The sequence below is a fragment of the Neolamprologus multifasciatus genome, chromosome 10, assembly GCF_963576455.1.
Source record: "Neolamprologus multifasciatus chromosome 10, fNeoMul1.2, whole genome shotgun sequence".
NCBI classification, from domain to species: domain Eukaryota; kingdom Metazoa; phylum Chordata; class Actinopteri; order Cichliformes; family Cichlidae; genus Neolamprologus; species Neolamprologus multifasciatus.
Window position 1 is genome coordinate 14758215 of NC_140448.1, and position 11825 is coordinate 14770039.

The 11825-nt window shown below is 37.6% G+C and overlaps 1 protein-coding gene across 1 annotated transcript; it reads right to left on the reverse strand.

The window, feature by feature from the left end:
* Positions 1-85: 85 nt before the first annotated feature.
* LOC146509844 (complement factor B-like) lies at positions 86-11004 on the reverse strand. The gene is made up of 18 exons (XM_085174358.1): positions 10847-11004; positions 9897-10097; positions 9627-9812; positions 9184-9360; positions 8759-8845; positions 6729-6868; positions 5802-5946; positions 5584-5709; positions 5263-5361; positions 4930-5064; positions 3222-3334; positions 2698-2827; positions 2438-2576; positions 2255-2328; positions 1383-1483; positions 1160-1289; positions 989-1038; positions 86-493 (listed from the first exon to the last, which is right to left on the reverse strand). The coding sequence occupies exons 1-18, from the start codon at positions 10902-10904 to the stop codon at positions 320-322; spliced, it is 2265 nt and encodes a 754-aa protein (XP_085030484.1). The 5' UTR covers positions 10905-11004; the 3' UTR covers positions 86-319.
* Positions 11005-11825: the final 821 nt, after the last annotated feature.

An 11825-nucleotide genomic window follows, 5' to 3' on the forward strand; every position in this document is an offset into this window, starting at 1 on the left:
TTTCTTTCCTGCAAACGGTCATATCTTTTACCCTGATCGAACTGATCTTGAATGAGCTTCTGTTCAAAACATAGCAAAGCACAGCTCAAACCTCAATTATTGGTTTTATTTCAGAAAATTCTGAGTAAAAAAGTGAAAACAGACTTTGTGAAAGTCTGTTTTCACTGTGAATTTACAGTGTGACAAAATGAATAAATGAATGATTCAGTGGGTTCAATCACATGTTCTTCAATTAGAAAAATAAACCAAGGCAGTGTTTTAAACAGAGCACACATTGTATAAGAGAAATCCCAAAATGAATTGCAGCATGTCAAAGAGGTTAATTTTCCAAAAACTCAAGTGGTGCATAGTCCATGTCTTGATTTCCAAGTACACTCTTGAGGAAAGGGACAACTCTGAAGAGATTAATGTGAAAGTCTCTGGAATTTGGCGTTGATTCTGTAAGACCACCATCTGTGCAGACTTTCTGGCTTCCCCAGCTGACCAATGCGACCTGTCAAAAAAACAAAACAAAAAAACAATTGGTTATTTAAAAAAGAATGTACAAGGTAAAATTACATGAACTTATTTTCTTAGTGAATTTATTCCCTAAGGTTATACTTGGTTGTGATGTACAAAACAAAGTAGCTGATTTAGATTTCACTGATTTGCCCTCACATGTAAGATAGCCTTATGGAGCAGTCGTACACGACTTATCGCTTTACTACTTCTGCTTTCTCCTTGACAATCACGGGTTTGAGTCCTGCAAATTTGTCTCCCGGAACTGTCAACTCACCAATGTGTTACCACTCACGCCACCAAACCAAGGAAATCTTTGCTCATTACCTGCTCTTCTTGCTAAAATTGTTGTTTGGATGTCTGCCTGTTCAGAATAGGACTTTGGCACGGAATGTCAGCCAAATTTAAAATGTGTGTTTTTTCTGTTTGTAATGGCTCTGCAGCAGAACCTTTTGAGTGCAGTGGTTGCGCCGTGTATATTGCAGCCTACCTGTATTGTGCGATATTGAAAGTTTTTATACACAGCACCTCCAGAGTCACCTGTGCCAATGAATAGAAACACACAGAGATACAAAAAAACAGAAAACAAAGTCCGAGTCACTCATCTGCACCACTGTCACTGTATTGGAGTATAAAATTTGATATAAAATTAGGAACTTACCGGTACATGCAATATAATCTCTGAAAGGTTCCCGACCACCAGTGCATATGAAGTTATCCGTCACAGCATCTCTCAGTGTATCAGCAGTTATGCCCTCTACACCTACTGCATGTTTGATGCATTCATATCTCTACATCGGAGAGGTTTTAGGAGAAGAATAAGGAACCTGTGCTTACATACCCAAAGACACATGCATAACACAGCTCACAAGTGTAAAACTTACATTATCACCAAGCTTAGCATGGACATCTTTCAGGTCCACTACATTTGTTGTCTTTGTCAGGAAATTCAGTCTTTCGAGGTGATTTTTTAACAGAAGTCTCTCTGTAGATAACAGGGAGAAAGAAGAATACAGGTGAGCCACTCTGCAACCCGTTCCATCAGTTTTTACCTTTTTTTTTGTTTAACAAAGCACACCTATTCACAGTGTATACCCAACAAAAGACAAAGCTTTCTGATGAAACAGGGGGAAAAGCTAAAAAGCAACAAAGAACCATCAGACAGGGAGCCAATGCACGCCAGACACATAAGTAGTAATTAGGGGGGAAAAAAACCCAAGCAGCAGCACGAAGAATAAGAATAATGGAAATGTGTAGCAAACATCTGCGTGTCAGTGAAAATTTTCAAAGTGAGTCCCTAAACACTGGATCACTTTGTCTGCTGCATCCTGCGAGCAGCCAAAGCAAATACAAGGAGCAAGAACCAGCAAACTCCTCTAAACGCTGGTCACGAGATACACATTTTTTTCCTTGTGGGGAACACAAGAAAAACAGTGGTTGGACACTGCAGCACAACTGTGTGTGATAAACTTGCGATCTTGCTGCCTTTGCAATGGTTGCTTCTAAAACTGGACCAGGTCTGCAACCACTTGTAGTCTAGTTATCCACTTTTCCTGTTAGGGTTTTGCTTATTTCAGCAAGACAATGACAAAACTAATTCTACAAATATATAAGGACAGTGTGGCTCTGAGCTCAATAACTCATAGTCTGTTTAGGCAACATCACCCAGCTCTACATTAAATTCTATATCTTTTGTTGTTTTTACAGACTTGGCTCTATGATGAAGCTATACAGCATACAGACAAAGTTATCACACCTTGTGACTGGCAGCTCTGGTCCACCAAATGTAGAGCAGCATTGGTCTCCAGGGTGCAAGGTATGCAAATGGGCCTGAAAAAATGTATTATTTCAAACATTCCAAACATTAAAAAGTGTTTTATCAATAATCAGTAAATCAGTACAGTACAAACAGAATAATTTGCATAGCCTAATTTCTTACCTCACTTCATTGGATATGACAACATATTTTTCCAGTTGGATCAGAGCCACATCGAAGTCATAAAACTCATTAATGCCTTTATCCTTTTTGGCAGTAACATTGTAGAGTGGATGATAAAATAAAGTTTTTACTTTTTTAACTGAAAAAAAAAATCAGTTGTATTATTGTTAATATCATCAATCAAAAAGATTAGACATATTTATCTATAGCAAATTTATAAAACAGGGTATCATGCTGTCTTTAAATAAAGTTTTCATTACTTTTGTTATCTCCATCATCAATTTCAACAGTGACTTTTTCAGGCAAAAAACCATACACGCAGTGAGCAGCAGTCAGGACGAACTCAGGCGTCACCAGAGAGCCCATACATTTCTTCGAGTTACGGTCAGCCTTAAATTTGAAATAAAAAACAATCATATACTTAGACTGCTTCATGCACTGAAGCAAGACACGCTTAATTTAGATAATTAATCTACTATGTAAAACATCTGGTAGGGAGAACATAGCAACGGGGTAGATGATTCTGATGTCTGTTCACCTAAAAATAAAAATTCACTAAATCAATGAGTTTTTGCAGGGGCGTAATTTCCAGGGGGGTTATGGGAATTTACTCAGATTTATTTATTTAATGAGACAGACACCCCCCCCCCCCCCCCCCCCCAATGTTCAACACAAAGTTATGCTATAAGTTTTTGGATGGTTCACTAGCAAACACGTAAAGATGGAGATTTATATATTCAGTCGCATTACTCTGCTGGTTTAAATGGAACAGCGAAACTTTCACCTGACTAGAAATAAACGCCATCCATGGATACATTTTCCTCTTCAGGTCATTGCGGGTATCCTCGCGGGTATACTCTTTGTGAAGTCCACAGAGACCCTTGACTTCATCTTCATCTGCATGAAAACAATAAATGAATGATCATTAAAAATGGAAAATCCAGTGTTGTTCATGTAGGTAGCAGAAGACAAGGAATCCATTTTTTTTGTCATGTGTTCATCAATTAAATTTCTTTGGCAGCTTTTAGCACAGAAGAGAAGGGGCACTTAGCTTACCATTTAAAATGGTCAGGGAGATGGGGCGAGTAATCGCGGTAATCACTGAGGCAGGAAACAGCTGATCTTTTTGTTACAGGTAAAATGATAAAGGACGTGAGGCAGACAGGGACTGTGGCCTGCTGCACAGACAGGTTGCATAAGCATACAACATGGATGTAGCCTCCAGATCGGAAAAATGAATTTCAAAGTGCCAATTCAGAAGTACTTTAAGCCTAAATTCTATTAGACGGCCACCAGATTGGGGTAATTGTGGTGCTGTAGAAGTTTACAGGGGAAAAGGCTTTTTGTCTTGATCTCTGTAATTTATTATTGAAATATTAAGTATGTTTAAAAAGAACATACAAACAAAAAAACAATGCGTGTGCGAGTTCCCATTCAGACCTGCCCCTCCAGTCCCCAAAATCAACATCTTAGCTGCAAGATGCAAAAAGCCAGTGGTTGACACCACGATAGTTACATTAATCATCTGGTCGTAGGTTGCTTATGTTCATGGACTCACATATGACTGCATGTAAAACTACACGTAGCTTCTGTGAGTTACATGAAGCAACTTGGATTTTTTCATTGGTCAGCAGCTTGCTTGTATGGAAGGGAATGGGAAAAATTCCCCAGGCTTTGTATTTTCTAATGTGTTTGTTTGTAATTCAGTTTAATTTCTAAGTCCTTAAATCTGAAATAATTAAAGTTTAATGTTTGTTTACGTAGTGGGTTTGCTTTCATTTTAGTTTTTATGTTGTGGAGAGCATTTGTTAACTATAATAACTGTGCTTGCATATGTAAGCACAGTAAGCCCATTCCTAATGAGTTTATGCTCACAGGTCCTCATTTTAAAGTCTTCTTGAATACAACATCATCTATATTTTGTAAAATACAGTCCACATTAACACTGCAGCTCAATGAGTGTGCAGTTTCATAGTAAGATGTTTTTTTCATGACTGTTATTATTATTTTCTTATTGAAGTTTTTAAAATTTCATTTTCATCTGTTCTGTGAAGCACTTTGCAATTTTGTTCAATTCTAAATTGGTTTTATAAATTATTATCATCAGTACTGCTGTTGTTAGTAGTAGTTGGTAGCAGCAGCAGTAAAGACTGAAGTTGAACAATGAACATTAGGCTGCATTCAGTTTGGATTTCAGTATCTCAAACCCTTTGCATTACATTAAACTGCATTACACAGGTCCAGCGGGATACATGATCATATTTCTATCACGGCTACATCACTGGTGTCAGGCTAGATAAAGAGTAATCGCTCTGATCTCAGGTACTTTAGGAAACGAGAGAACCAAGCAGGCCTCCAGTTATGATCATTTGTCTCCCTTGTGTTTATTAGTGCTGGATGATGAATGCTGGAGTGAATGCAAACACACAAATACACACACAGCTGAACTACAAACAGATGGACGTTCATGCTTCACTTCAAACACAACTTACTGATCATTTCATCAAAAGTGTCTTGTAGTTTTTCTAAGTCCTTAACTCTGAAATAATGGGTTCCTCCAGTTCCTGCTGTGAGGGGCATTAGGTCAACATCAAAGATGTCATCTCCAATGGCAAAGATATAAATGTCTGTAGCAGAATGAAGCATAACATGTTTATTTATATACAATATATACAGAATGCTATTGAGCATGCTATGCATTAAAGCGAGCATCGAACAAAAAACTGTTGTGTATCAATAAAATGTTACTGTAAAGAAGGATCAAGGTTGAATGATGAGACACTGTATAAAAATAGAAACATGCACAAATTGGATGGAAAACTCACCAAGATAGTCGTCTCTGGATCCATCTGCCAGGTTCAAATACGCTGAGTTTTTTATTTTCGCTACAGTGGGTGCTGGTGAACCGCCCATGTTATAACCCCCTGTTGTGAAAAACAATGACAAAACCTTTTTTTAAAAAACTGTGGTAACTATTTTTGATAGAAATGAATAAAAACTTTTGCCTTTTGTTCTGTGATTGATGAATCTTTCCAGATATTTTTAGACATTATTAGAGCCAAAAAAAACCCCCATATTGTGATAACATGAAGTTAACGAGCATTTCTTATTGTTGACGGCAGAGTTAATCAAGAGGCTGGAAATACCATCTGTAAAAACGATGATGACGTGACGATGTTCCTTAAAATTCTCTCCAGCTCGAATCTTTATAAGAGCCATTTTCTCCAAGAATTCCTCAAAGACAAGGTTCAGATTTGTTCCCGTGTTTCTGTCTTTGAGCAGGAAGAAGCACAAAACGCACATTCCATAACGTATTGTTAGAAACAAACTAACACAGTGCAATAGCAATACGCGCTTTACTCACCACCAACATCAAATTCTTTTAATTTAGTTTTGACATCTGATAGTTTGGCAGTGCCGTCCATAAAGTCAATAATGTTGACAATTTCATAGAGTTCAGAGGAGAAAAAGATGATTTCGTAGTTTGGGGTCACGGTAAAAGAGGAAATCTGTTGATACATAAAGGAAATCGGTTACATAAAAGGTTGTTGATCGCATATGAATTTCTGTCACGCCATTGTGAACACGTGTAAACTTAATGCAACACCTCCTTACATTTCAGATTGCTTATGTTTGTTATTTTGTTTAGTAATTGGTCCATAAATCAGCAGCTAGCGTATCCTGTGCTGAACATTGACAACCAGCCAAAGGACTCATGCCAAGAAGCATCAGTCATGGTTATGAATTGTAATACATAATGAAATTTACTTCTAATGGGCCGTTGCGGTGGCAGCCAGATTGGATGAGATTTAGTGTGTACGTTATGTGTACATCATGGAAGATGCACTCCTTAAAGTGTGTCAGAGTAAAAAGCTTCACACTCACGTACCCCCGTGGGTCCACGTGCCACATTTAAAGGCAGAAATAAACCAGTGACACATGAATAATTAAACTGCAGCCTGTCATTTTATCAAATATCTGATCGAATGTTCTAAAGACTCAGCGAATATGTTGCCAGCATCCTTCAACAGCAGCCTGTAGCTTCACCCTATGCACACCGTTAGACCTCCAAACTGAGCCTGCAATTTGCAAAGCAATCCTAATATAACTCCAGTCCAAGCCCAATGTTGCTGACTGTTTGCAAAATCTGCACGCTATAGCACAAAGAGAGTTTTGTAGCAGCATAAAAAACAAAAAGCTTCCAGTAAAATATGCTTTCATATCATTTTGGAAAACTCTACTTTTGACTTTTTTTTCTCAATTTTTGAAAGAAAAGCTGTTTGTTTCTCACCGTTGTGATGAGTTTCACGACAGCGTCTCTGGATTTATTGACATAATCATTGCTGATGCTGTCAGAAATATCCACACCAATGTAGATGTTAAGTGTGCCATTTTTTGAAATCCTGATTTTTCTCCCCTCCTGTGTTTCCTCTGAATGACAAAAGATACTGTCAGCTTACACATCACAAACAAAAGTCTGAATAAAGACCGTCATTGTTAAATTATTATACAGATAGCAACTCTGTTACACTATATGTTTGCATATTTTGTTGGACTGAATTAACAATAAAGAAGCATGCATTATTATGCTATGATTAATTCTCTCATAACACCCCCAGTCATTGCCACAAGTAGTTTTATTGTTATTTAAATATGCCTAAACAGCAAAACGCACCCATCACTTTATTAGATACACTTGCTCAACTGCTCATTAAAGCAAAAATCGAATCTAATGCAGATGTGGTCAAGACGACCCACTGAAGTTCAAACCAAGCATCAGACTGAAGAAAGGTGACTGAGTAGATCAGAAACTGCTGACCACCTGGAATTTTCTCGCACAACCATTCCTAGAATATGCATAGAAAAAACTACCTATCCAGAGGTCAGAGGTCATAGAGGAATGGCCAGACTTCTTTGAGCTGATAGGAAGCCAACAGTAACTGAGATAGCCACTTGTCACAACCAGAGGTGGCATAAGTATGCATATTTTACACTTAAGTTGAAGAACAGATATTTGTGTTAAAATACTCTGGTAAAAGTTAAAGTACTGAATCAACTTCTTTACGCAAGTAAAAATGAAAAACTAAAGCTTTCATCAGATATGTAAAACACAAGTAGAGAAAAAGTAGAACTTTTATTTTTTAAAAAAAGCTCTATTTTTTTTTGTTACCTGTGTGTTAGAGGGTCACTTTGCCTTCACACCTAAACTGGAAAATTTGTACAGGGTGTGGTAACCCTAAGATCGGTTGTACTGACTCAGCATGGGGAAAAAATAACCTCAGCATAATTTTTATTGTGAGTTGTAGATTTTCTTGGTGTACAAGCTGCGATCAGCTGACTTGCTGCTTCTTCTCTGAGGTTTATGCTGTTCGTGGATTTACAAAACTGAGTTCAATGAGATGTAAGCAGATGTTTCACAACCATGGCTGATTTCCAATATAAAGTTGATATAAAGGCCGAATTCAGGCAATGAATCTCAGCATCAAATTCGGCTTTGCTGCTCTTGATGTAACCTGACTCTGACAGTAGTATCTGTGACACCAAGAAGAAGTTGCCAGAAAAATAAATACTTGAGTAAAGTAAAACCTGAAATTCTACTTTAGTACATCTCCCACCTCTGGTTACAACAAAAGTATGCAGGAGAGCATCTCTGAATGCCTGAAACATCACACTTTGAAGCAGATGGACCGCACCAGCAGAAGACCACTCTGGCTGTCACGGCTGTCAACTAAGAGCAGGAGTCCAAGACTACAATTCATACAGGCTCACAAAAAATGGACAACAGAAGATTTGAAAATTGTTGCCTGGTTCTATGAGTCTTGATTTCTGCTGCAACATTCAGATTGTAGTGCAAAGACATTCATGATGCGTAAACAACTCAATGAAAGCATGAGCAATTCACCCTGCTGGTGGTCGTCCAATGATGTGGGATGGTTTTCTTGACAAATTTTGGGCCAAACAGAACACATTTTAATGCCACTGCCTAAGTATTGTGCTTCGCAGCAGACATGGTAACTTCACAAGCGTACCCATCTACTGAGGTCTCAAAGCCCAAATCATCTCAAGCTGGTTTCTCAAAGATTTCAGCAAATTAACTCAAATGGTCTCCAGCCACCAGATCTCAACCCAACAGAACACATTTGGGATGTGGGGATGATTCACATCTGAAGCCAACAAATGTGCGTTTTGCTGTCATGTGAATATAGACCAAAATCTCTGCTGAACGTTTGATACCCTGTACCTGGGCTCCAGAATGGTACTAGCAAGATGTAGCTAATATAGTGTCCAGTGAGAGTATATACTTGTTGATCAATAACTTACCTGTGGACTCTAAAGTGGTCAGGCTCTCTTTAATTGAATTGCCAAATGCCTTTGAAACCTCCAGTGGTGTGTCGAAGGTGTGTTTATCTGCAAGGAGTACATATGTGATATATAACAATTATACTAAAGAAAGACCTTATAACAAGGTGACTCTCAGGAGTTTCAAGAAACATTTATAGATGAGAAGCTGGTGAGGGATCATATGCTTGTCACTGGACACGTAATATTTAGATGGTCAGTACACATCTGCAGATCCTATTTGCTTAACCAGTGACTAAGTCACAGCAGGACGTGATCCCACACTGGCTTCCCACCATTAAGGCCTCCAAAGGGGAAACAGTATATATCATACAACCAGAACATTTAAAAGAGCAAAGAGTGGCTAAGATGATGGCACAGAGTGTAAACAGTATGTGTTTGCTTACAGTAGCATGCAGGCTCATTGCCAGTCCACTGGCTGTTCTCCTGACACACTCGTTCACTGGAGCCCACCAAAAACAGGTTTCCATTGCAGGTGTATCTCACCGTGTCATCAATTCCAAAAATATTCCCCACTCTTGAGGCACCAGGTGGGATACCGGGATTAGCACAATGATCCCCAGCTTTGGTAAGAAAAAACCCCAATGTCAAAAACACAATGGAAGGCCTGAATGCAAGCACCTACTCAAGAAAAGACCGTCATGGGGTTACAACAAAAACCTTACATTCATCATACTGTGTGTTTTAACAGCTGTCAAATCTAAAGGTATAAAATGTCAATTTCAGTCTGTCTAAAAATACATAATAAATTGTATTTATTTACGAGAATGAAATCTAGAAAGCTGGAACAGTAATGATCAAGTTTTAATCATTGCTGTTCGGGACTCACAGTCACGGCTGCAGATTGGAGTGGAGCCGCTCCACTTCCCATTTTTTAAGCACACGCGTGTGGCTGAGCCTCGCATTTTGTATCCAGAGTAGCACTCATACGTGGTCTCGTTGTCCACATAGTACCTCTCCTGAGGGGGGGAGACACTTCCGTACTCCAGCACATTGGGGTCTGGGCATTCAATCACTGTGAAACAAAACAAAAGCACCCTCAATTACTATGTTGTTATCAGGCAGTGTGAGGCAAGGGAGAAACATCTTTGCCACTCACGCCTGCATCTCTGACAACTTTCGGGTTTTGGTCTCCAGGAGTTATTAGCCTGACATAAGCGGGTTATTGCTGGGTATGGATAGTAGCCCTCGGGACAATGGTATACCAAGATGCTGCCTCTCTCCAGGTTGTTACTCAGTGTGTAATTCCCTCCTTGCATTTGCAAATTACTCTCAGGGCAATCACATCGAACACCAGCTCCTGAAAAAAAAATGTCCACAGATCTCAGAGGCTACAATTTAAGTATATCATACACTTACATACGTACCATTACACAATTACTAAAGTAGTGTAAAATTGAAGATTTGCCTTTTTTTAAAGTACACAGTATGCAATGAATAAATGTTCTTTTACTAAAATCACCAGGTTAGTGATCTTATCATCACAAAGGATTTATACATTGTTTTACTTACCTTTGCGAAGTATTGTTTGTATTACAAGAATTTAAATTGTTATGTTTTAATGTGTAAAAATGCAAAAAGTCAGATATTTTATATTTAAAACAACATTATTTCTTTATTTCCATAAATAGATGATGAACAAAATTTAGAACAGACTTACATTTTCTGAAAAAAAAATCTTTAAAATTCACTATAATGTTCACATTTGATGATGTTGCTACTTGATAATGATTTTATTTTATTTGTTTTATTCTTGACAATATAACTACCTCAAATTAAGAACATAACATAGTTTTAAGAACATAAAACTATTGTACCTTAAGAAAAATAAGCATAGAAGTCTCTAAAACCTGATGGATAGAAGGACGTTTGTGAAATATTCAGTTATATATAAGTTAATAAATAAATATATTTGAAAATTGATCAGTTTTTATATCTATGTTATGAATACTAAACCTTATACAATGCATAAACCTAAATAAACAACAAACACATTACTGGAAATTCAAAATTGTATATAACTTTTTATCTAAAATAAAAGTATCTTACCCATCCAAAGTGCACATAAAAGCGCTGCAAGCCAACTCCAGTGGATAGAAAATCCCATCTTGAAGCTTAAACTGGGGGACAGTTTAAAAATGAGAGTATATTGCAGAAGTGGCTGATTTATTTCAGAATAGAGAGTGATGTTTAAACTGGGAGTGGACAAAGACCATCCTGGTACTTATTAACTTTATGACCCGTAAAAGAGGATCAATACATGTTTATCACAGAAAACACTCAAACAATTTCCACATTTACATAAATCCTTCTCAACTGATAACTTATTTAGAATTACGCAAAGATCTCTTATCTAATATATCACTAATATATCACTTACAATGTGAGCTAGGACGCTACAGTAGTTATTATTTGTAAACTTCGCTTTACTTTTATTACGTGCTGATGCCAGCATCTCAATTAAATACATAAATAAATACAACCAGTAGCAAAACATTTACCAAACTGATTATGTTCATTAGTAATAAGATTTGCTATACAAAGAGTCTGCATCTTTCAGCAATAAGAATGAAGATCACTTCATCACTTTGGGAAAGACTACGTGGAAAACCGACAAATTCAGAGTACACAAGGCACGAGGCCAAGAACTGATCCCGATTGCCCCCAATCTCTGGATCTCCAACTGGTCCTCCATTAAAGACACACTTGACACTTTACTAGGAATATTTTGCAGTCTTTTTTCTTGATATTTTTTCAGGGAAGACTTTGCTCATGTTATGAAAAAGATGCCAAACTATGTGATGTTGTTGTTATAACACTATGTTGTGTTATAACACCTGGTTGGTGCAGTAAGAAGTGACAAACAGAAAGCAGCTGAGCAGCTGAACTGCTGTATTAAGCAATTATCTTTCACTTAAAACAAAAGGTGGAGCACTACAGTAACAAAAGTGCTCTTGACTCAGATTTTTTGATTTTTTGATGCACTGTTTTCATTTATTCAATTGTTTATATATGAAATAGTTAAATG